This window comes from Centroberyx affinis, unplaced genomic scaffold (assembly GCF_046629955.1).
Source record: "Centroberyx affinis isolate AG114_WGS23_722 - 3 ecotype Tasmania unplaced genomic scaffold, CSIRO-AGI_Caff_v1 ptg004585l_1, whole genome shotgun sequence".
Taxonomy (NCBI): domain Eukaryota; kingdom Metazoa; phylum Chordata; class Actinopteri; order Beryciformes; family Berycidae; genus Centroberyx; species Centroberyx affinis.
This window is the reverse complement of record NW_027282206.1, coordinates 15,001-35,000: the sequence shown is the minus strand read 5'-3', so window position 1 is coordinate 35,000 and position 20,000 is coordinate 15,001. Positions and strand designations below refer to the sequence as shown.

The 20,000-nt window shown below is 46.4% G+C and overlaps 2 protein-coding genes across 2 annotated transcripts in view; both read left to right on the top strand.

The window, feature by feature from the left end:
- The window catches only part of LOC139665445 (rap guanine nucleotide exchange factor 1-like), a gene marked incomplete at its 5' end in the record, with an annotated part of 21,287 nt that extends 4,937 nt beyond the window's left edge, over positions 1 to 16,350 (top strand). The window contains 14 exon segments of the mRNA XM_071544454.1: positions 1,316 to 1,749; positions 2,795 to 2,844; positions 3,275 to 3,323; positions 7,193 to 7,268; positions 7,372 to 7,468; positions 7,545 to 7,613; positions 7,781 to 7,969; positions 8,466 to 8,550; positions 8,676 to 8,770; positions 8,894 to 8,972; positions 10,965 to 11,066; positions 11,575 to 11,672; positions 14,825 to 14,965; positions 15,416 to 16,350. Coding sequence (XP_071400555.1) covers positions 1,316 to 1,749; positions 2,795 to 2,844; positions 3,275 to 3,323; positions 7,193 to 7,268; positions 7,372 to 7,468; positions 7,545 to 7,613; positions 7,781 to 7,969; positions 8,466 to 8,550; positions 8,676 to 8,770; positions 8,894 to 8,972; positions 10,965 to 11,066; positions 11,575 to 11,672; positions 14,825 to 14,965; positions 15,416 to 15,551 — 1,700 coding nt within the window.
- A 2,502-nt stretch (positions 16,351 to 18,852) lies between these two features.
- pomt1 (protein-O-mannosyltransferase 1) overlaps positions 18,853 to 20,000 on the top strand; it is a 15,490-nt gene continuing 14,342 nt past the window's right edge. Inside the window, 2 exon segments of the mRNA XM_071544453.1 lie at positions 18,853 to 18,997; positions 19,883 to 19,989. Coding sequence (XP_071400554.1) covers positions 18,885 to 18,997; positions 19,883 to 19,989 — 220 coding nt within the window. The 5' untranslated portion in view covers positions 18,853 to 18,884.

The following is a 20,000-nucleotide window of genomic DNA, read 5'->3' as shown; positions in this document are numbered from 1 at the left end:
AAACATAAAAGTTAAGTGATTTTCTGAAATGTTGCTTAATTGATGAATCATTTCTTGTCACATGCTTTAGAAATATTGTTTGTTTTTAAACTATCATGCCAATAAAGCACATTTAGTTATAATTGTGAGACAGAGAGAGAGAAAAGCCACTTTCCCACATGCAGCTTCACCCAGAAATCTTCCAGACCTTTTCCGTGTCGGTCATATGTGACGAGCCGGAGTCGATATTCTGTAATTTCCCTCCTCACCATCAGTGAAACTCCCTAGACAACTTTTTTGCTTTAACTTATCATTATGAAGTAAATGTTGATGCACAGTGTAATGTCTATAGAATAAAGACACCAACAGTGTTTAGATTGGTTCCTATAAGCCTCGCTTTCACTATGCAGCTCTGTCTGCCACCGGGTTCGATCTCCAGGAGAATGAAGGCTCCATTTACGGCACAAAGGAAGTGAGTCATCCATTGCACAACCAAAAGAGGAATAGGATAGTTTTCCCCGGTAGCTATCGGTAGCTACGGTTGTTTCTTGCTTTGGACAGTAGCCAGGCTGCTAGCGGTAGCGTTAGCCATGTTGCTAACGCTACCGCTAGCAGCCAGAAAATGAACCAGGAGCTACAAGGAAGCCTGGACCAGTCAGAAACAAACATCTATGTTTAGCGTAGCTAGCGTTAGCAAAGTTAGCCATGTTGCTAACGCTAGCTACGCTAGCTAATGCTAACGCTAGCAGCCAGAAACAAACAAATGATCCAGTGCCCGTTTGATAATCTAAACAAAGAACAGGTTTTCCTTGCAGTGGCCTTTCTAAAATGAGCAGTGGTGAAAGTTACTATATTGTGTTTTGATCAAAGAGTTGATAAGCAGACAGATGGTTTGTTCTGTTGCACAGAGCTAGACTCTAACAGAAAGAGATCCGGTTGTCTTTGTGAAAGCGGCGCAAACAACAACAATACCAGTTGGAAACACTAGGGGGGACAACGGGGGGAAAGTCTGTCTCCACTTTAATATGAAACAATAACAGGCAGGAGAAACACAGCAGCTCCTCATCCGACAATAAGAAGTGAGGTGTTCAACATCCAGAGAACAGAGAGAGAACAGAGGAAGAGAGAACATGATGGTTCTGTGTGGGAAAGATGGGTAGAGAGTTTGACCATTTTTACCATCAGTTTTGCTTTATTTTTTGCACCAATCAGTTATTAAATAATTTGCAAACCATCTGTGAGTTTGACTTTGACCATTCTGACCATTCTGAACTATCTGTCTGTCTGTCTGTCTGTCTGTCTGTCTGTCTGTCTGCCTGCCTGTCTGTCTGTCCAGTCCACCAGTACCTCCAGTTCTTGTCGTCCTACAGCGCTCCGTCGGCGGGCGTCTTCTACCAGCGACCTTCGGCCCTCAGCCAGCGCTACACCAACAGGCAGCGGGAGCTGGAGACGGCCTACCAGCTCACACACACACACCTGGACACACACCTGGACACACACCTGGACACACACCTGGACACACACCTGGACACACACCTGGAGACACAGCTGGACACACACCTGGACACACACCTGGAGACACAGCTGGACACACACCTGGAGACACAGCTGGACACACACCTGGAGACACACCTGGACACACACCTGGAGACACACCTGGAGACACACCTGGACACACACCTGGACACACACCTGGACACACACCTGGACACACACTCCCTGTCTGAGCTGCCTCCTGTGCCGGCTCTGCCTCCTAAGAAGAGACAGCAGGTGAGACAGAAAACACAGCAGGCTTCACCAGGCAGTCAGGGAATCTGAAAAAGCCTTGAAATTGTTTATTGTTTATTTGGATCCCCGTTAGTTGTTACCAAAGTAACAGCTACTCCTCCTGGGAAGATTAAATTCAGATCAAATGATCTGAATTTAAGGCAAGAATTAAAATGTTAGAGGAAGGTTTCTCTGTTCTCTCTTCATACAGATCTGATCCCGCTGCTTTACTAAACTGTTATTTTCCTGCTGTCATTTTCTTATTCTGCCCATTTATAGTTTCAAAACTTTCAATTTCTCCTCCTCTCCTCTCCTCTCCTCCTCCTCTCTCCTCTCCTCTTCTCCTCTCTCCTCTCCTCTCCTCTCCTCTCCTCTCCTCCTCCTCTCTCCTCTCCTCCTCTCCTCTCCTCTTCTCCTCTCTCCTCTCCTCTTCTTCCTCTCTCCTCCTCTCCTCTCCTCTTCTCCTCTCCCCCTCTCCTCTCCTCCTCTCCTCTAATCTCCTCCTCTCATCTCCTCCCCTCCTCTCCTCTCCTCTCTCCTCTTCTCCCTGCAGGTCTCTCTCTCTCTCTGTCTCTCTCTCTCTTCCCAGAACAACAACACAGTGAGTTTCTTCATTTCTTTCCTTCTTTCTTTCTTTCTTTTTCTTTCTTTCTTTCTCCTCACTACCTCACCAGTTTATCATTAACACCAATACAGTGTGTGGTTCCTGAAACATTGATAACGATGAATCTTTCTTATTGAACATGTCAGAACTGATAAACAGAAGCTTGGCCACAGTAAACTTTTGAGGAGCAAAACACTGTCTGCTGACAGACAGAGTGTTGACTGAGATCAGCAGAGATAACCGTTTGTTGTTGGTTAAGTTTGATTTATTTATTTTTTTTACCAATAAAGCATAAAAATGAGAGATAAAGGAGAGATCAATAGCAATGCAGAGATGGCTCAAAGAACAGGAAAAACTGTTAAAATAGAGTAAATGTTTATGGTCGCCTTGACGAAAATGATGATGATGGTGAAGGTGATTGCTTGTTGTTTTTGTTGTCATCAGGATTCTGCAGGAGACGATGGAGCGGACAGAGAGCAAGAGACCAAAGACTGGTGAGACACACACACACACACACACACACACACACACACACACACACACACACACACACACACACACACACACACACACACACACAGTCCATCCTCTAAACACCTGGCAGATTCTCACCTGCTATTCTGCCACACAAATCTGTCGCTGTGCAGCAGAATCAGACGAGAGACGATGGAAGACGAGTTCAGCTTCTCTGGGCGGGACACTGTGGGTCCTGCCTGTATGTGTGTGTGTATGTGTGTGTGTGTGTATGTGTGCGTGTGTGTGTGTGTGTGTGTGTGTGTGTGTGTGTGTGTTGCACCTTGCAGACGCGTAGCTTTAATTTTTGAGGACTTGCACAAAAAGCTGTCCGGCGTATCCTGTGTATCCTTTCTGGAACGCCAACACAGCCGTCCTGCAAACGATGTTTCTGCTCCGCTGTGGCTGCAGTTCCCCCAGCCACCAGCAGGAGGCGGAGTGTGGCAGGAAGAGCAGGGAGGTGCGGAAAGAGGAGGAACATGAGGAGGAGGAGGAGGAGGAGGTTGTTTACTGACCAACCAGAAGGAGATCCTGAACAGAGTCACCATGAAGACAGAGTACAGCGGTGACCTTTAACATTTAGGCAAGGCAAGGCAAGGCAAGTTTATTTATGTAGCACATTTCATACACGACAATTCAAAGTGCTTTACATAAATAAAATAAAATAAAGACATAGATAAAAAGACAGTGCAAGAAGATTAAAAAGATGACGAAAGTGAAAGTGCATAAAAATCACATTTAAAAGAAAAGATAAAAATAAATAAATATTATAGTGCAGATGAGTGTTGCCCTAGATTTCTTAAAAAGCCCTGGCGAACAGAAAAGTTTTAAGCCCTGATTTAAAAGATTGTAAAGTGGAGGCAGAGCTCAGATGTTCTGGAAGTTTGTTCCAGGCCTGAGGAGCATAAAGTCTAAAAGCTGCTTCTCCATGCTTTCTTCTGACCCTGGAACAGTAAGCAGACCAGCACCTGAAGACCTGAGGGGTCTGAAGGGTTTATAACATTGAAGGAGATCAGAAATGTATTTTGGTCCTAAACCATTTAGTGCTTTATAAAAATGCAACAGAATTTTAAACTCAATTCTTTGGCACACAGGAAGCCAATGCAGTGATCTCAGCACTGGAGTGATGTGGTCCATGTTCTTAGTCCTGGTCTGAACCTGGCAGCAGCATTCTGGATGAGCTGCAGCTGTCTAAGAGCTTTTTTAGAGAGACCTGTAAAGACTCTGTTACAGCAGTCAAGCCTACTAAAAAGAAATGCATGAACAAGTTTTTCAAGGTCCTGCTTGGACATTAATTCTTTAATTCTTGCAATATTTTTAAGGTGATAGTAGGCAGATTTTGTAATTGTCTTGATGTGGCTGTTGAAGTTTAGGTCAGAGTCCATGACTACACCAAGATGTCTGACTTGGTTTTTAGTCTCCAGTGAGAGGGATTCAGGGTGAGCAGTGAAGTCTCTCCTCTTTGGCACCAAAAACATTTATTTCAGTTTTATCTTTATTTAGTTGCAGAAAATTGTGGCACATCCAGTCAGTGATTTGTTCAGTGCACATTTAGTGAGTCTATTGGGCCATAGTCATCTGTTGATAAAGCTATGTAGATGTGAGTGTCGTCTGCGTAATTATGATAGGAAATACTGTTGTTTTGCATAATTTGAGCTAGTGGCAGCATGTAGAGATTGAACAGAAGAGGCCCGAGGATCGAACCTTGGGGAACTCCACAGGCCGTTTTTGTTCACTCAGATACGCAGTTACCAATAGATACAAAATAGTCTCTTTCTTGTAAGTAAGATAACCAGTTAAACCAGTTTAGGACTGTGTCAGACAGCCCTACCCATTTTTCCAGTCTGCCTGCCAGTATGTCGTGGTCTTGCTTGCTGATGGTTGTCCATCGAACCCGATGATGACGTCCACTTATGTCCTTTAACGGTGGGTCCTTTGATGGCTGAAGAGTCCAATCCTGGAACTACATATTTTATTGCAGGTGGGGCATGTGTCAGTTGTAGTGGAGGTGATAGTACTGGCAGCCATAGGTGTGTTCCTCCTGAATCTCTGTTGCTGTCTTCTGGCAGTCCTCTGCACTTCCTCAGTGAAGTCTTCATCTGGTCCTTGTACCTCTTCTTCTGCCCTCCTGCCGAGCGCTGGCCATGGCGTAACTGGCCATACAGCGCTCTGCGGGGCAGACGGTCTTGGGGCATCCGGATCACATGTCCAAGCCAGCGTAATTGGTGCTGGGTGATCGTGGCCTCGATACTTTCTGCAGTTGGTCTTTGCAAGTATTTCAGTATGAGGGACACGATCACGCCAGGTGAGCCCCAGGATGCGCTGTAGGTATCCCATATGGAAACGCTCCAGGGACTTGATGTGACGGCTGTAGGTGACCCGGGCTTCACAGCTGTAGAGGAGGGTGATGCAGACAGCCTCGTAGACGCAACCTTGGTGTGCAGGTGGAGATTCTTCTTCTGAAAGACCCAGCGCCGGAGTTTTGAATTTTGTGGTCAATGCTGCGGTCCTCACAAAGGATACTGCCCAGATATTTGAAGGACGGAGCTATTGTCAGTTGTTTGTGGTCGATGGTGAAGATGGGCAATGTGCTTGGGGTACTGGAACTCCATTGGCAGACCACTTCTGTCTTGGTGGTGTTGACAGACAGCCCCATCCTGCTGTAGGCCCTGAGAACCACAGCAAGGATGGACTGAAGGTCCTGTGGGGAGTGAGCCACAAGAGCACAGTCATCTGCGTACTGCAGCTCCAGGAGCCGCTTTCTGGACAGTTTGGTGGTTGCTTGGAGCCTCCTGATGTTGAAGAGGTTTCCATCCAGTCTGAAGTCCACTGCAACGCCGCTGCTGTCCTCAAGCTCCTTATGGAGAAGCTGGGTGACACATAGGAGGAAGATATTGAAGAGTACAGGTGCCAGGACACACCCCTGTCTTACCCCTCTGTGTACAGGGAAAGACACTCTTGTCCTCCAATGGTCACACGAGCCGTCGTCCCATCATGGAATTGGCAGAGGATGCTGACAAATTTGACTGGGCAGCCAAACCTGACAAGCAGACTCCACAGGAGCTCCCTGTTGACAGTGTCAGAGGCCTCAGAGAGGTCGATAAAGGCCATGAAGAGGTCCTGATGTTGTTCCCGGCACTTTTCCTGAAGTTGCCGTGCTGTAAAGATCATGTCGACCGTACTCCTGTTCTTCCTAAACCCGCACTGTGACTCTGTGATGTCATTGATCAGCCTCTGTAGCATCACCTTGGCCAGGACCTTGCCAGCAACAGGGAGTGATAAGGAGTGATATTCCCCTACTGTTATCGCAAATGGACTTGTCACCCTTATTTTTGGAAACGGCGACGATGTTGGCGTCCCTTCACTGTTGGGGTATGTTCTCATCTGTCCAGGCCTTGGTAATGTACTGATGGAGAGTTCTTGTGCAGAGGTACCCTCCCTGCTTCAGTAGTTCTGCAGGGATGCTGTCAGTGCCAGGGGACTTGTTGTTCTTTAAAGCACGGACAGCTGCTAGAACCTCCATGAAGGTTGGCGGCTGGCTGAGGTCATGTATGGGGGGCGTTCAGGCAGTTCTTCCAGCATGGTGTGGTCTGCAGGAGAGTGTTGGTTGAGTAGGGCATCAAAGTGCTCAGCCCACCTCAACAGGATCCGGTTTTGGTCCTTCAAAAGTGTGAGACCCTCTGCTGTTTTCAGGGGGTGACAGAGCAGTTTTTTGGGCCATAGATGTTTTTTACAGAGTTGTAGAAATTGTGCATGTCATTTTTGTCTGCATACATCTCATGAGCTTTACTTGTCCACCATTCATGTTGCAGGGTCAGCACAGTCTTTTGAACTTCCCTGCGAGCTACCTGCCACTGCTGCCTAATTGAGTTGGATGAGGGCTTATTTAAGGTTTATTTAAGGTTGCCCTGTGCACTTTGTGCATGTTGTCCAGCAAGTTCTTGCTCGTGTCTGAGTTGTCGTCAAACCAGTCTTGATGCTTTTTGCCTCTGTAGCCAATGGTTTGAGCTGCTGCCTCATAAAGTGAGGAGCTAATCGAGGCCCACTTCTGGTCCATGGGATCCTCTGAGCTCAGACCTGGTTCAGTCTCCTTCAGCTTCTCAGCTAGGGAGCGAGGGAACTCATTTCTCACCTCAGCTTTGGTCTACTGTATTAAACGCAGCATTAAGGTCCAATAAAACTAGAACTGAGATTTTTCCGCAGTCCGTATTAAAACGAATGTCATTTAGAACCTTTAACCTAAATAAGTCTCTGTAAACCTAACCCCTGACCTCTGTCTGACCCCTGACCTCTGTCTGACCCCTGACCTCTGTCTGACCCCTGACCCAGGAGGAGGAGGGGCCAGAGGTGAAGGCAGCGTCTCCTGACATCCTATTGGTCTACGCCATAGAGATTGAAAGCGGTGGTAAGGAAGCAAAACATCACATGACAAAAACACTGTGAGGCTGAGGCTCCACCCTGACTGTGTGTGTGTGTGTGTGTGTGTGTGTGTGTGTGTGTGTGTGCAGAGCAGATTCTGTACCGTGAAGCCTTCCTCTCCACCTACAGAAGCTTCGTCAGCCCTCATGATGTCATCAGCAAGCTGCAGTACAGATATCCTTTAAAGTGAATCGGCTCTAATGTTTCAGTCAGATGAACAGTCTGATGTCTGAGTTGGATCTTTAACGCGCCGCACGTTCAGACGCCTGGAAGCTGCAGAGAAGACTAAGAAGACTTTCTACCTGCTGGTCAGAGTGGTGGACGAGCTGTGGTGAGACACACACACACACACACACACACACACACACACACACACACACACACACACAGTTAATAGATATTGTATAAAAAGTGAAATAGAGAGTTGTTCAAAGATAACATTTTATGTGTGTGTGTGTGTGTATGTGTGTGTGTGTGTGTGTGTGTGTGTGTGTGCAGTTCGATAGAGCTGGATTCTGATTTGCAGGTTCTGCTGATGGACTTGGTGTTCAGCCTGCTGAATGGTGGAGAGCTGGGATTGGCCCGCCTCCTGCGCTCCAACATCCTATCAAAGCTGGAGCAGAGGCGGAAGCAGATTGGCTGTCCTCTGTCGCTCCGCCCCCTGTCTGCCAGGGGCGTGGCCGCCAGGTAACCTCTGACCTCTGACCTCTGACCTCCGACCTTCATACAGGAGGAATCCACCCAGAGCCTGAAGATATTTTATAGATTCATCTGAGCAGCCATTTGTATATTCTGCTGCCATTTTTATATTTAGCAGCCATTTTTTGCATTTAGTAGCCATTCTATTCTGACTGAGCAGCACTCAGAAATGCTTTCTCCTCTCCTCCCCACCTCTCCTCTCCTCTCCTCTCCTCCCCACCTCTCCTCTCCTCTCCTCTCCTCTCCTGTCCTCTCCTCCCCATCTCTCCTCTCCTCCCCTCTCCTCTCCTCTCCTCTCCCCACCTCTCCTCCCCTCCTCTCCTCTCCTCTCCTCTCCCCACCTCTCCTCTCCTCTCCTCTCCTCTCCTCTCCTCTCCTCCTCCTCTCCTCTCCTCTCCTCTCCTCTCCTCTCCTCTCCTCTCCTCTCCTCTCCTCTCCTCCTCTCCTTTCCACTCCTCCTCTCCTCTCCTCTCCTCTCCTTCAGACCTGGAACTCTTCTGGACTTCAGGAGTCAGGATGTAGCAGAGCAGTTGACTCTGCTGGACTCAGAGCTTTTCTATAAGATAGAGGTACGACCTGTCTGTCTCTCCCCTGTTTGTCACCTGTCTCTCTCACCTGTCTGTCTCTTACCTGTCTGTCTCTCACCTGTCTGTCTCACCTGTCTGTCTCACCTGTCTGTCTCTCACCTGTCTAGCTGCCGGAGGTCTTGCTGTGGTCGAAGGAGCAGAATGAGGAGAAGAGTCCGAACCTGACAGAGTTCACTCAGCACTTCAACAGCGTCTCCTTCTGGTAAAACACCTCTCACCTGCTGCTGCACACACACACACTGCTGCCAGCTGACCCCTGACCTCTGCTGTGTGTGTGTGTGTGTGTGTGTGTGTGTGTGTGTGTGTGTGTGTGTGTGTGTGTCAGGGTGCGTTCTGTCATCATCCTCCAGGACAAACCTCAGGACAGAGAGAAACTACTGCTGAAGTTCCTTAAGGTCATGAAGGTAAACACACACACACACACACACACACACACACACACACACACACACTTGATTGATGTGTCTCAGTCCTGACAGGTTGTGGGCGGGGCCAGAGGCTCCGGTCTGCAGATACAAACTTTTGAACGGACAGATCATGGATTTTTGCTGCTGTGTTGTTGACTCTCATAACAGCTAGCGAGTAAAGTGCTAATTATGTAAAATAAAGATCAAAACCTCAATGAAACTTCAGATCGACCAACGATTCCTCGTTTCTTCCTGTCGTCTTTCTAATAAAAGTTGTGGAGAACTGAAGCTTTGAGCGGCTGGAATCAACTCCTCCTCCATTTTGACTGTTGTTCATGAAAATAAATCACATCAGTAAGGAAACGAGAGCTGAGTTTCATCAGTCATCTGAACCTCCTCCTCTTCCCCTCAGCACTTGGTAACACGTAGCACCATACGTAACACGAGTGGCCACTTGCAGAGCAGGGGGGCGGGGTCAGAGCAGAGGGGTGGGGTCAGAGTAGGGGGGTGGGGTCAGAGCAGGGGGTGGGGTCAGAGTAGGAGGGCGGGGTCAGAGCAGGGGGCGGGGTCAGAGTAGGGGTGGGGGGGTCCGAGGGGGAGCAGAGTATTTGACACGGAACATGCTTGCCCTTAAGCAGGCCTAATAATTAATAATAAGAATAAATAATAAAAATTACACAGAACAATGAGTAATGAAATATTGCCTATGAGTTCATTTCATAAATATGTCTAAATCCTCTAAATCAGTGGTTCTCAACGTGGGGTCCGTGGACCACCGGGGGTCCTTGAGGTGGTTCCAGGGGGCAAATTGATGAATTGTTAAACTTCAGCATTATTTAATTTACAAGAAGTGAACACAGTTAGAGAATGTAGAAGAATGATTGTTTTGCTCATAGTTTCTCTGTTATCTCTCTGCCTACAATACAGACAGTCATGGAGTTCTGGAACAAATCATATCTGACAATAAAAATATTCTAATTTTCTTCAAAGATTTGGGTCCGAGAGGCAAAATCTCATCAAATGGGGGTCCAGGGCTCTAATGTAGACTGAATTAGGGGTCCTTCATATGAAAAAGGTTGAGAATCACTGCTCTAAATATTGTTTGTTTACTTGCGTTTATATTTATCACCTGTTCGTGCACCAGAATTGACAGACGGTCACAATGCATCCTGGGAAATATGCGCTTGTGAAGTCTGCATCGTTGTTGACTCGCTCGGCCCTGAAGGGTCGATCAGGAAGTTCACTGGAGGGATCAGAGTGATGGAACCACACTGAAGATGGAGGAGGGGATTCCCCCGAGGGGAAGTGAAGGAGGGCCGGGGGAAACGACTAGTGAAACGCACCGAAGGACGCTGAAATCTGATTGGCTGTTGACGGCCGATGGCGGTGGAAGGTTCGGCTGTGGAGACGAAGCTCGTTGAGTTTCCCTGTTCGCTCTGGAGGAGAGGAAGGACTGAAGCTGACTGAGATCAGGTGGATCGCAGTGAACCTCTCTGTCCGTTACACCCAACAGAAACATCTGAGGTCTGAGGTCATAAACCTCCGATCCACCAGGGGGCAGAACGGCCTCTGGTTTGCAGCCAGTGGGATTTAAAACACAGACTGTAGGAACGTCTCCTTCATTATTCCATCTGTCCGTCCGTCAGAAAAATATCTCAGTCGCCACCGATCGGAATTTGGCGAAAGTTCAGGAATGAAGCGAAATTGCAGTGATCGGCCTCAGGGGGCGCTACACCGTTAACGTGTCTGTGCGTCACATGATGTAGACAGGCTCCTCCTCTTCCTGCTGAATACAATCCAGAAACATGAAGCAGGTTTTCTACTCATCACCCTCAGTCTCCACTGAGAGAGGAAGCTGGAAATAAGATGCTGCCACTTTAGTCCACTGGATGTCGTTTGATGATAGTTGTGGTTGGTGATTAATAGTTTTTATGTGTGTGTGTGTGTGTGTGTGTGTGTGTGTGTGTCTGTGTGTGTGTGTGTGTGCAGCACCTGAGGAAGCTGAACAACTTTAACTCGTACCTGTCCATCCTGTCAGCGCTGGACTCCGCCCCCCTCCGCAGGCTGGACTGGCAGAAACACACCGCTGAGGTGTGTGTGTGTGTGTGTGTGTGTGTGTGTGTGTGTGTGTGTGTCTGTGTGTGTGTGTGTGTGTGTGTGTGTGTGTGTGTGTGTGTGTGTGTGTGTGTGTGTGTGTGTGTCTGTGTGTGTGTGTGTGTGTGTGTCTGTGTGTGTGTGTGTGTGTGTGTGTGTGTGTGTGTGTGTGTGTGTGTGTGTGTGTGTGTGTGTGTGTGTGTGTGTGTGTGTGTGTGTGTGTGTGTGTCTGTGTGTGTGTGTTTGATCAGTGATAATACTGAATGAATACTTTGAAGCGTTATATCTGATGTGTTTTGTTAGAATAAAAATGATTAATCACTGCATGATTATTATAGTTTATGAATAGAATGTTAAATACAATATGTGCAGTGTGTTCTGCATAAACAATTACTGCAGTCAATGAATTAATTATTCATTTCTGTGTGTGTGTGTGTGTGTGTGTGTGTGTGTGTGTGTGTGTGTGTGTGTGTATGTGTGTGTGTGTGTGTGTGTGTGTTCTCAGGCGCTGGAGGAGTACAGTTCTTTGATTGACAGCTCGTCATCGTTCAGAGTCTACAGAGCAGCTCTGGCTGAAGCGGAACCTCCCTGTATACCCTACCTGTAGGTTAATACCCTATATACCCCACTGTATACCCTACCTGTAGGTTAATACACTATATACCCCACTGTATACCCTACCTGTACGTTAATACCCTATATACCCCACTGTATACCCTACCTGTAGGTTAATACCCTATATACCCCACTGTATACCCTACCTGTACGTTAATACCCTATATACCCCACTGTATACCCTATCTGTAGGTTAATACCCTATATACCCCACTGTATACCCTACCTGTACGTTAATACCCTATATACCCCACTGTATACCCTACCTGTAGGTTAATACCCTATATACCCCACTGTATACCCTACCTGTAGGTTAATACCCTATATACCCTACCTGTAGGTTAATACCCTATATACCCCACTGTATACCCTACCTGTACGTTAATACCCTATATACCCCACTGTATACCCTACCTGTAGGTTAATACCCTATATACCCTACCTGTAGGTTAATACCCTATATACCCCACTGTATACCCTATCTGTAGGTTAATACCCTATATACCCCACTGTATACCCTACCTGAAGGTTAATACCATATATACCCCACTGTATACCCTACCTGTAGGTTAATACCCTATATACCCCACTGTATACCCTACCTGAAGGTTAATACCCTATATACCCTACCTGTACGTTAATACCCTATATACCCCACTGTATACCCTACCTGTAGGTTAATACCCTATATACCCCACTGTATACCCTACCTGTAGGTTAATACCCTATATACCCTACCTGTAGGTTAATACCCTATATACCCCACTGTATACCCTACCTGTACGTTAATACCCTATATACCCCACTGTATACCCTACCTGTAGGTTAATACCCTATATACCCTACCTGTAGGTTAATACCCTATATACCCCACTGTATACCCTATCTGTAGGTTAATACCCTATATACCCCACTGTATACCCTACCTGAAGGTTAATACCATATATACCCCACTGTATACCCTACCTGTAGGTTAATACCCTATATACCCCACTGTATACCCTACCTGAAGGTTAATACCCTATATACCCTACCTGTAGGTTAATACCCTATATACCCCACTGTATACCCTATCTGTAGGTTAATACCCTATATACCCCACTGTATACCCTACCTGTAGGTTAATACCCTATATACCCTACCTGTAGGTTAATACCCTATATACCCTACCTGTAGGTTAATACCCTATATCAGGGGTACTCAAATACAAATCTTAAAAGTCCACAAAGAAAATTTTCAATTAGACAAAAGTCCGTTTATTAAGGTCAGTCAAGCTTTTAACGAATTATAATTAAATTATTAAATTAATAATATAAAATTAAGTATAAAATATATATAATATAAAATTAAATTATATAAAATATATAAAATTAAATTAAATAAAACATAAAATTACATATAAAATGAAATTAAATTAAAGCTACAAATCACCATTTCCCCATTATCCCCATCCCCCAAACCCGGTTCACACACCCAGCCACCAGAGGTGAATCAAACCATCCTAAGAATCAAAGTCCAAATACGTCCAGAACTATTGTACATTGTGTCAAACACTGTTGCTTAATGAGAGAAGCGGCACCTTTGGTCTGCTGCCAAGACTTTGAACTTTGGCACAAAAGGTGTGATGGCCAGGCAGAGACACTGATGCAAGTGTTCACGGTGAGTCGGCTGCGGTACTCGTTCTTCACCGTGTTCATTGTTGAGAATGCAGACTCACTGCAGGCTGGCCACCTTTGAACGCCATTTTAGATTGATTCACGTTCCAAATCTAGGCTAGTAGCTAACAGCTGACGAAACGAGCTGCGCTGTCAACTTGATTACACCGGTCTTTGTTCTCTTCTCTTGTAAAAAATAAAGTTTGAAAAAAAAGTGCGGCTCTACAGTATGACGTCGCGTCTGCGACTCACCGCTGTCATGGAGATGACGGGACGCTGAATGTGATTGGACCAAACCGAAGCAGAGTAGACGTCCTCACACAGACAGTGGAGCAGTCAGAGCGCTGCTTGCAGTGGAGAAAGCGGAGAATTTTGACTCGTTGCGTTGCGGCGAAGTCTCGCAGATAATACAAATAATACATATGAAAAGTATAATTTGCTCAGAGTCCAGAGACAGTTGTGGTTCGGTCCGGATCCGGACCGGAGTCCGGACTTTGAGGATGACTGCCCTATATACTCCAATGTATACCCTACCTGAAGGTTAATACCCTATATACCCCACTGTATACCCTACCGGTAGGTTAATATCCTATATATACCCCACTGTATACCCTACCTGTACGTTAATACCCTATATACCCTACCCGTAGGTTAGTACCCTATATACCCCACTGTATACCCTACCTGTACGTTAATACCCTATATACCCTACCTGTAGGTTAATACCCTATATACCCCACTATATACCCTACCTAAAGGTTAATACCCAATATAGCCTACCTGAAGGTTAATACTGAACTTCGGTTCCGACCAAGACCCAGATCCAGATCCAGATATCTACTCCGATTGTCAGGAGGGGCGAATCGGGGATAAATTGGTGAAAAACTCCTGTAATCTGAGCCTGGGTCTTTTTTTAATGTAGAAAGTGACATTTTGTTGATGATTGTATTGTTGGCAAGCTAGCCCAAGCTAGCCCAAGCTAGCCCAAGTTAGCCCAAGCTAGCCCAAGTTAGCCCAAGCTAGCCCAAGCTAGCCCGCTGTGCAGCAGGAGACAGCAGGCAGGTGGGTTTTTTCTCTGACCCTGCACACTATCGATGTTTAGTCACTGTAGCTGCTCCTACTGGCTGCAGGACGGGACAAATGGACATTTGCAGGAAAACTCCAATAGTGCATACAGATGAAATATAATGGATGAAAAGTTTTTCTCTGAGTTCATGGGAATTAATCAAAGGGCCAGTAAAAAATCAATTGCGGGCCGTATCCGGCCCACGGGCCGCCAGTTGAAGAGCCCGGGTATATATCCTATCTGTAGGTTAATACCCTATATACCCTTCCGTACATACCCTAGCTGTAGGTCAATACCCTACTCTATACAGTATACTATTCTGTATTTAACCTATCCTAACACCTTTCCTTATATACCCTACCTGTAGAAGCTGTCTCTCTCCAACCTGTCTGTCTGTGTGAACCTGTCTGTCTGTCCAGGGGTCTGATCCTGCAGGACCTGACCTTTGTCCACCTGGGGAACCCTGACCTGGTGATGACATCACAGGGTTCAAAGGTCAACTTCTCTAAGCGCTGGCAGCAGTTCAACATCCTGGACACTCTGAGGAGTTACCAGCAAGTGTCAGTTAGCTACTATAACTATGATTATTGTTGTTGTTGTTGTTATTGTTGTCATTATTATATTATTATCACTAGCAGGTCAGCTAGCTGCTGCGGTGCAGACATGTGATGTTTCATCATGTTAAACGGCTCCTTGGTCTGTCTTCATAATCACACTTTACAAAATAATAAAAAGACAAACTGTCTCTCTCTCTGTCTGTCTGTCTGTGTCTGTCTCTCTCTCTCTCTCTGTCTGTCTCTCTCTCTCTCTCTGTCTGTCTGTCTGTCTGTCTCTCTCTCTGTCTGTCTGTCTCTCTCTGTCTGTCTGTGTCTGTCTCTCTCTGTCTGTCTCTCTCTCTCTCTCTGTCTGTCTCTCTCTCTCATTGTCTGTCTGTCTCTTTCTCTCTCTCATTGTCTGTCTCTCTCTCTCTCTGTCTGTCTCTCTCTCTCTCTGTCTGTCTGTCTCTCCAGTCGTTACTCTCTGCAGCCTAACGATGACATCATATCGTTCTTTAATGACTTCAGCGACCACCTGGCTGAGGAGGCATTATGGGAACTTTCTCTCAGGCTCCGCCCGCGGAATGCTCCGCGAGCCAATCAGAGATGAGCTAGGAGGAAACTGCAGCCAGGCTCACAGAAGGCAGCCAATCAGAGGAAGGAGGAGGCGGAACTTGGTGACTTACAGTAAACTGGGCAATAAACGGGACTATCATGATGCTAACCTGTGCTAGCCTAATGCTAACCTGTTATAATCTAGAATAACCTGGATATACCTGGTGCTAACCTGAACTAGCCTGGTGCTGCTGACTCCGCCTACTTTTACCTGTTTGGAATAATCTGGGCTAGCTTGGTGCAACCTAAAGTGAACTAACTAGACTAGCCTGGTGCTAGCCTTGTTCAAACCTGTTGACAAAGTGGACTAATCGTGGCTAACTGTATGCTAAATTGCGCTTACCTGGACTAGCCTAATGCTAACCTGGACTAGAGTTAGCAACCTGTCAGTACCCTAGTGCTAACCTGAGCTAGCCGGGTGCTAACCTGAGCTAGCCGGGTGCTAACCTGAGCTAGCCGGGTGCTAACCTGAGCTAACCTGCAGCCGACCTCACAACTGTACATTATACTAACAGCAATATTCCAATAAATATCACTGATGACCTGCTGTGACCTGTCTGTCAACTCAGCTCCTGTTCTCTGATTGGTTGGGGGAGCAGCCTGGGGGAGGAGCTACGGGATAGTCTGAGTTTCGGATGATTATTCTATTGTAGTCTAATTTAGTCTAGTCTGTGCCTTCTGCTAGACTGATGGAGAATACACAGAATACCACATCTGTCAGTATAACACACTCTCACACACACACACACACACACACACACACACACACACACACACACACACACACTCACACACACACACACACACAGTGTGCTGAAAGCTGTGCCTTCTACTGTTCTGACGTGTGACTGAGCTACAGACTGTCCTCCATGATGATGAATCCAGGGTGATGTGTGTGTGTGTGTGTGTGTGTGTGTGGGGGGGGGGGTAATGAAGTGTCACATGATCTCTGTGTCTCTTCACCAGTAGCTGAAGCTGCTGCAGTAGATCCAGCAGCGGACTGTGCTGAGCGTGACGCGGGTCTGAGTCCGCCTCAGTCTGCACGTTCTGTCTACCAGCCTCCTTTAATAAAACACTTTAATAACTCACTAATTCACTATCACATCATGTATACTGTATGTGTGTGTGTGTGTACTGTATGTATGTGTGTGTGTGTGTGTGTGTGTGTGTGTGTGTGTGTGGGTATGTCATTCATTGAAAAGGATAATGGTGAGAGAACCGCCATTTTGTCCGTCTGAGTTTGCGCCTGCGCCTGCGCCGGAGCAGAGGTTGGTGTTTCCATGGTAACAGGCAGTAGTAATCATCCCGGAAACATCGACCGCTGCTAAAAAACAAACCGGAGAGCGAGAGGCTAACCGGAGAGCTAGAGCAGCCGGTGTACCGGCAGGATGAAGAGTTAACGGTAAACCAGCGGACAGCCTGACAGGTAAACTGGAGCTTTAGCTTTAGCTTTAGCTTTAGCACTGACAAGCTAACCGGGCTAGCTGCTAACAGGTGACCGGTGCTAACGTTAGCTAGTTCAGAGGAGTCCAGACTGACGGGGCCGCTGTTTGAAGCTTTAATCTGACTGAACTGTTTTTATTGAGACAATCTTCTTCTTCTTTTAATACATTTAAAAGTTTCAGTCACAGACTTCCTGCCGGTAACAGCCGGACTCAGCAGAGAGTCTGTTAAACCACAGAAACACTCTGTATGTCTTTATCAGGATCCCATCAGCTCCAGCATAAGCAGTGGCTCTTCTTCCTGGGGTCCACCACACACACACTCACACACACTCACACACACTCACACACTCACACACACACTCACACACACACTCACACACACTCACACACACACACACACACTCACACACACACTCACACACACACTTATACACACACACACACACACTTATACACACTATAACCACATACACACAACCAACACAACAGCTCAGCTAATTGAATTAACAATCAAGTACATACAGAAGAGAAACAATATTGTCATCCTTTCAACAGACATTAAGCCAAACACCAAAATTATAAATCAATCACAGTTCCTCAAGAATTAATAGCAAACTTGTAAATCATTGTCTGAATGATCTTCTTTAATTATATATTTATCCATCCTGCGCTTTCACACATGTAATGCCCAGAAAATAAGATATTAAAATACATTTCTCATTCTCTGCCAAGGGGATTTCTACTTTCACCAGGAATACATTTTATTTCTTACACCATTTTTTCCTAGTTTGCTCACACACAATTCAGTTATGATTTCTGAAGTATTTGGAGATGCTGTTTTAACACAATTTTGAACCGATCTTCAGTATTGTCTTGAACAATATGAACTGGTAATGAATCCCCCCTGACCTGCTGTACAGGACCTGAGAGGCTTCCACACTAAACTATTCTCACTTTTAATTTTATTTTTTGAGTCTTCAGATATACAACAAATTGGCAATGACAGTTCCTTCTAAATAAATAAACTCCCTTCAAAATACACAAATAACAGTGAATAAATGAAATAATAAATGAAAGAGAATGAGAGTGTAGTTTCTGGGCCTTCATGCTTTTCATACATATTAGAGATTTGGAAAATGCTGCTAATTCGTTTTAAAGGCTGATAAACAGGTTTGTGTTTTGCAATATTTACATTTGTGTATAAAATATTTTGCCAACATAGTTCAATTAGTCATCAATAAACATTCCAAATTTGACATTTTCTAATAGAAATGGTGGTAGAACATCAATACTAGATTTAATCCACATGTTCAAATTAGACCAAAGATCATGAGAAATATTACAGTGCAAGAATAAATGATCTGTTGTCTCTACATCTGTGTTACAGAACTGACAAGAATTACAGTCTGTATTAGATTTTAATCTCAGAAATTGACTGCAGGAGTAAATTTCATGAATGATCTTGAAGTGTTCTTCATGCTCGGGGCGGACAGGAGGAAATCTGTTTCTTCTGTTTCTTATTTTCTGAGCAGCTTCATGTCTAACATAGAATTCCTCCTCAGAGGTTCATGATAACGCTTTAGCAGCGTGTTCCTGATCCAGTTTTATTACAAGTCCAGTCATCCGAGGGCAGAGAGAGACCAGAGAGAGACCAGTGTCTGTGAGACCAGAGTCTGTGAGACCAGAGTCTGTGAGACCAGTCACCTCCAGCTGAACAGGGATCTCTTGTCTGTCCTCAGATCAGCCTGGGAGCCTGGGACCTGGGACCTGGGAGTCTGGGACCTGGGAGTCTGGGACCTGGGAGCCTGGGACCTGGGACCTGGGAGTCTGGGACCTGGGAGTCTGGGACCTGGGAGCCTGGGACCTGGGACCTGGGAGCCAGGATGCTGCAGCTCCCCCTGCTGGTGACAGCGCAGGTGGACCTGGTCCTGCTGCTGCTCACCCTGCTGGCCTGCTGGACCCGGCTGAGCCAGCTGGGCTACCCCAACGCTGTGGTGTGAGTGTGTGTGTGTGAGTGTGTGTGTGTGTGTGTGTGTGTGTGTGTGTGTGTGTGAGTGTAAAAGCTGTCAGGTTAACACTGTGTTCACGTCTTCCTCGGTGGTTTTAGTGTAGCGGACCAGACTCTGCTGAGCTTCTCTTCTCATTTCAGACAAAAGGGGGCGGAGGAAACAAAAAAGGTCGACCAATCAAAATGAGACTTTCACTCTCTTTAGTTTCCAGTCAAACACAGTTGGCAGCAGCTGGTGTCAGACTTTCCCAGCCTGCAGGCAGACATGTGAACACATCACGGCTCTCCCTGCCTCCTGTTAGCAGACAGTCCAGCTTCCTTCTGTCTGGAGCCGCGGCGCATGTGGTGACATCATCAACCTGCGACCCGGGGCGCGCTCAGCCGCCCCAAAACACTGCAAACAGGAAGTTTAAAGGAACCACTGAGCATCCTGCTGCAAAACGTTTGTTATTCTGGTTTTTATTGGCTGAGACGATTCTGCATGACAGGCGTCTGGACGCAGCCAATGAAAATGCAGAATCTCCCTGAACGGGTTTCACACCGCTGGGAGGAAACGTTTTGCACCGCGGCAAAACCCCAGCGCCCAGATCTGACAGCCAATCAGCTGATCTTGAGGTCTGACATCATGAGGCTGCCTCCTCAGGCTCCGCCCCCTGAAAATCAGAGCACGCTCATTCTGACCGGAGTCCAAACCAACATGGAGGAAAGCTCAGTGTTCGCTGTGTGGAGGTTAGCCTGTTAACACTCAGCTGTGTGTGTGTGTGTGTGTGTGTGTGTGTGTGTGTGTGTGTGTGTGTGTGTGTGTGTATGTGTGTGTGTGTGTGTGTGTGTGTGTGTGTGTGTGTGTGTGTGTGTGTGTGTGTGTGTGTGTAGGTTCGATGAGGTCTACTACGGCCAGTTTGTGTCTCTCTACATGAAGAGAGTTTTCTTCATTGATGAGAGCGGACCGCCGTTCGGTCACATGATCCTGGCCTTCGGAGGTGAGTTACCA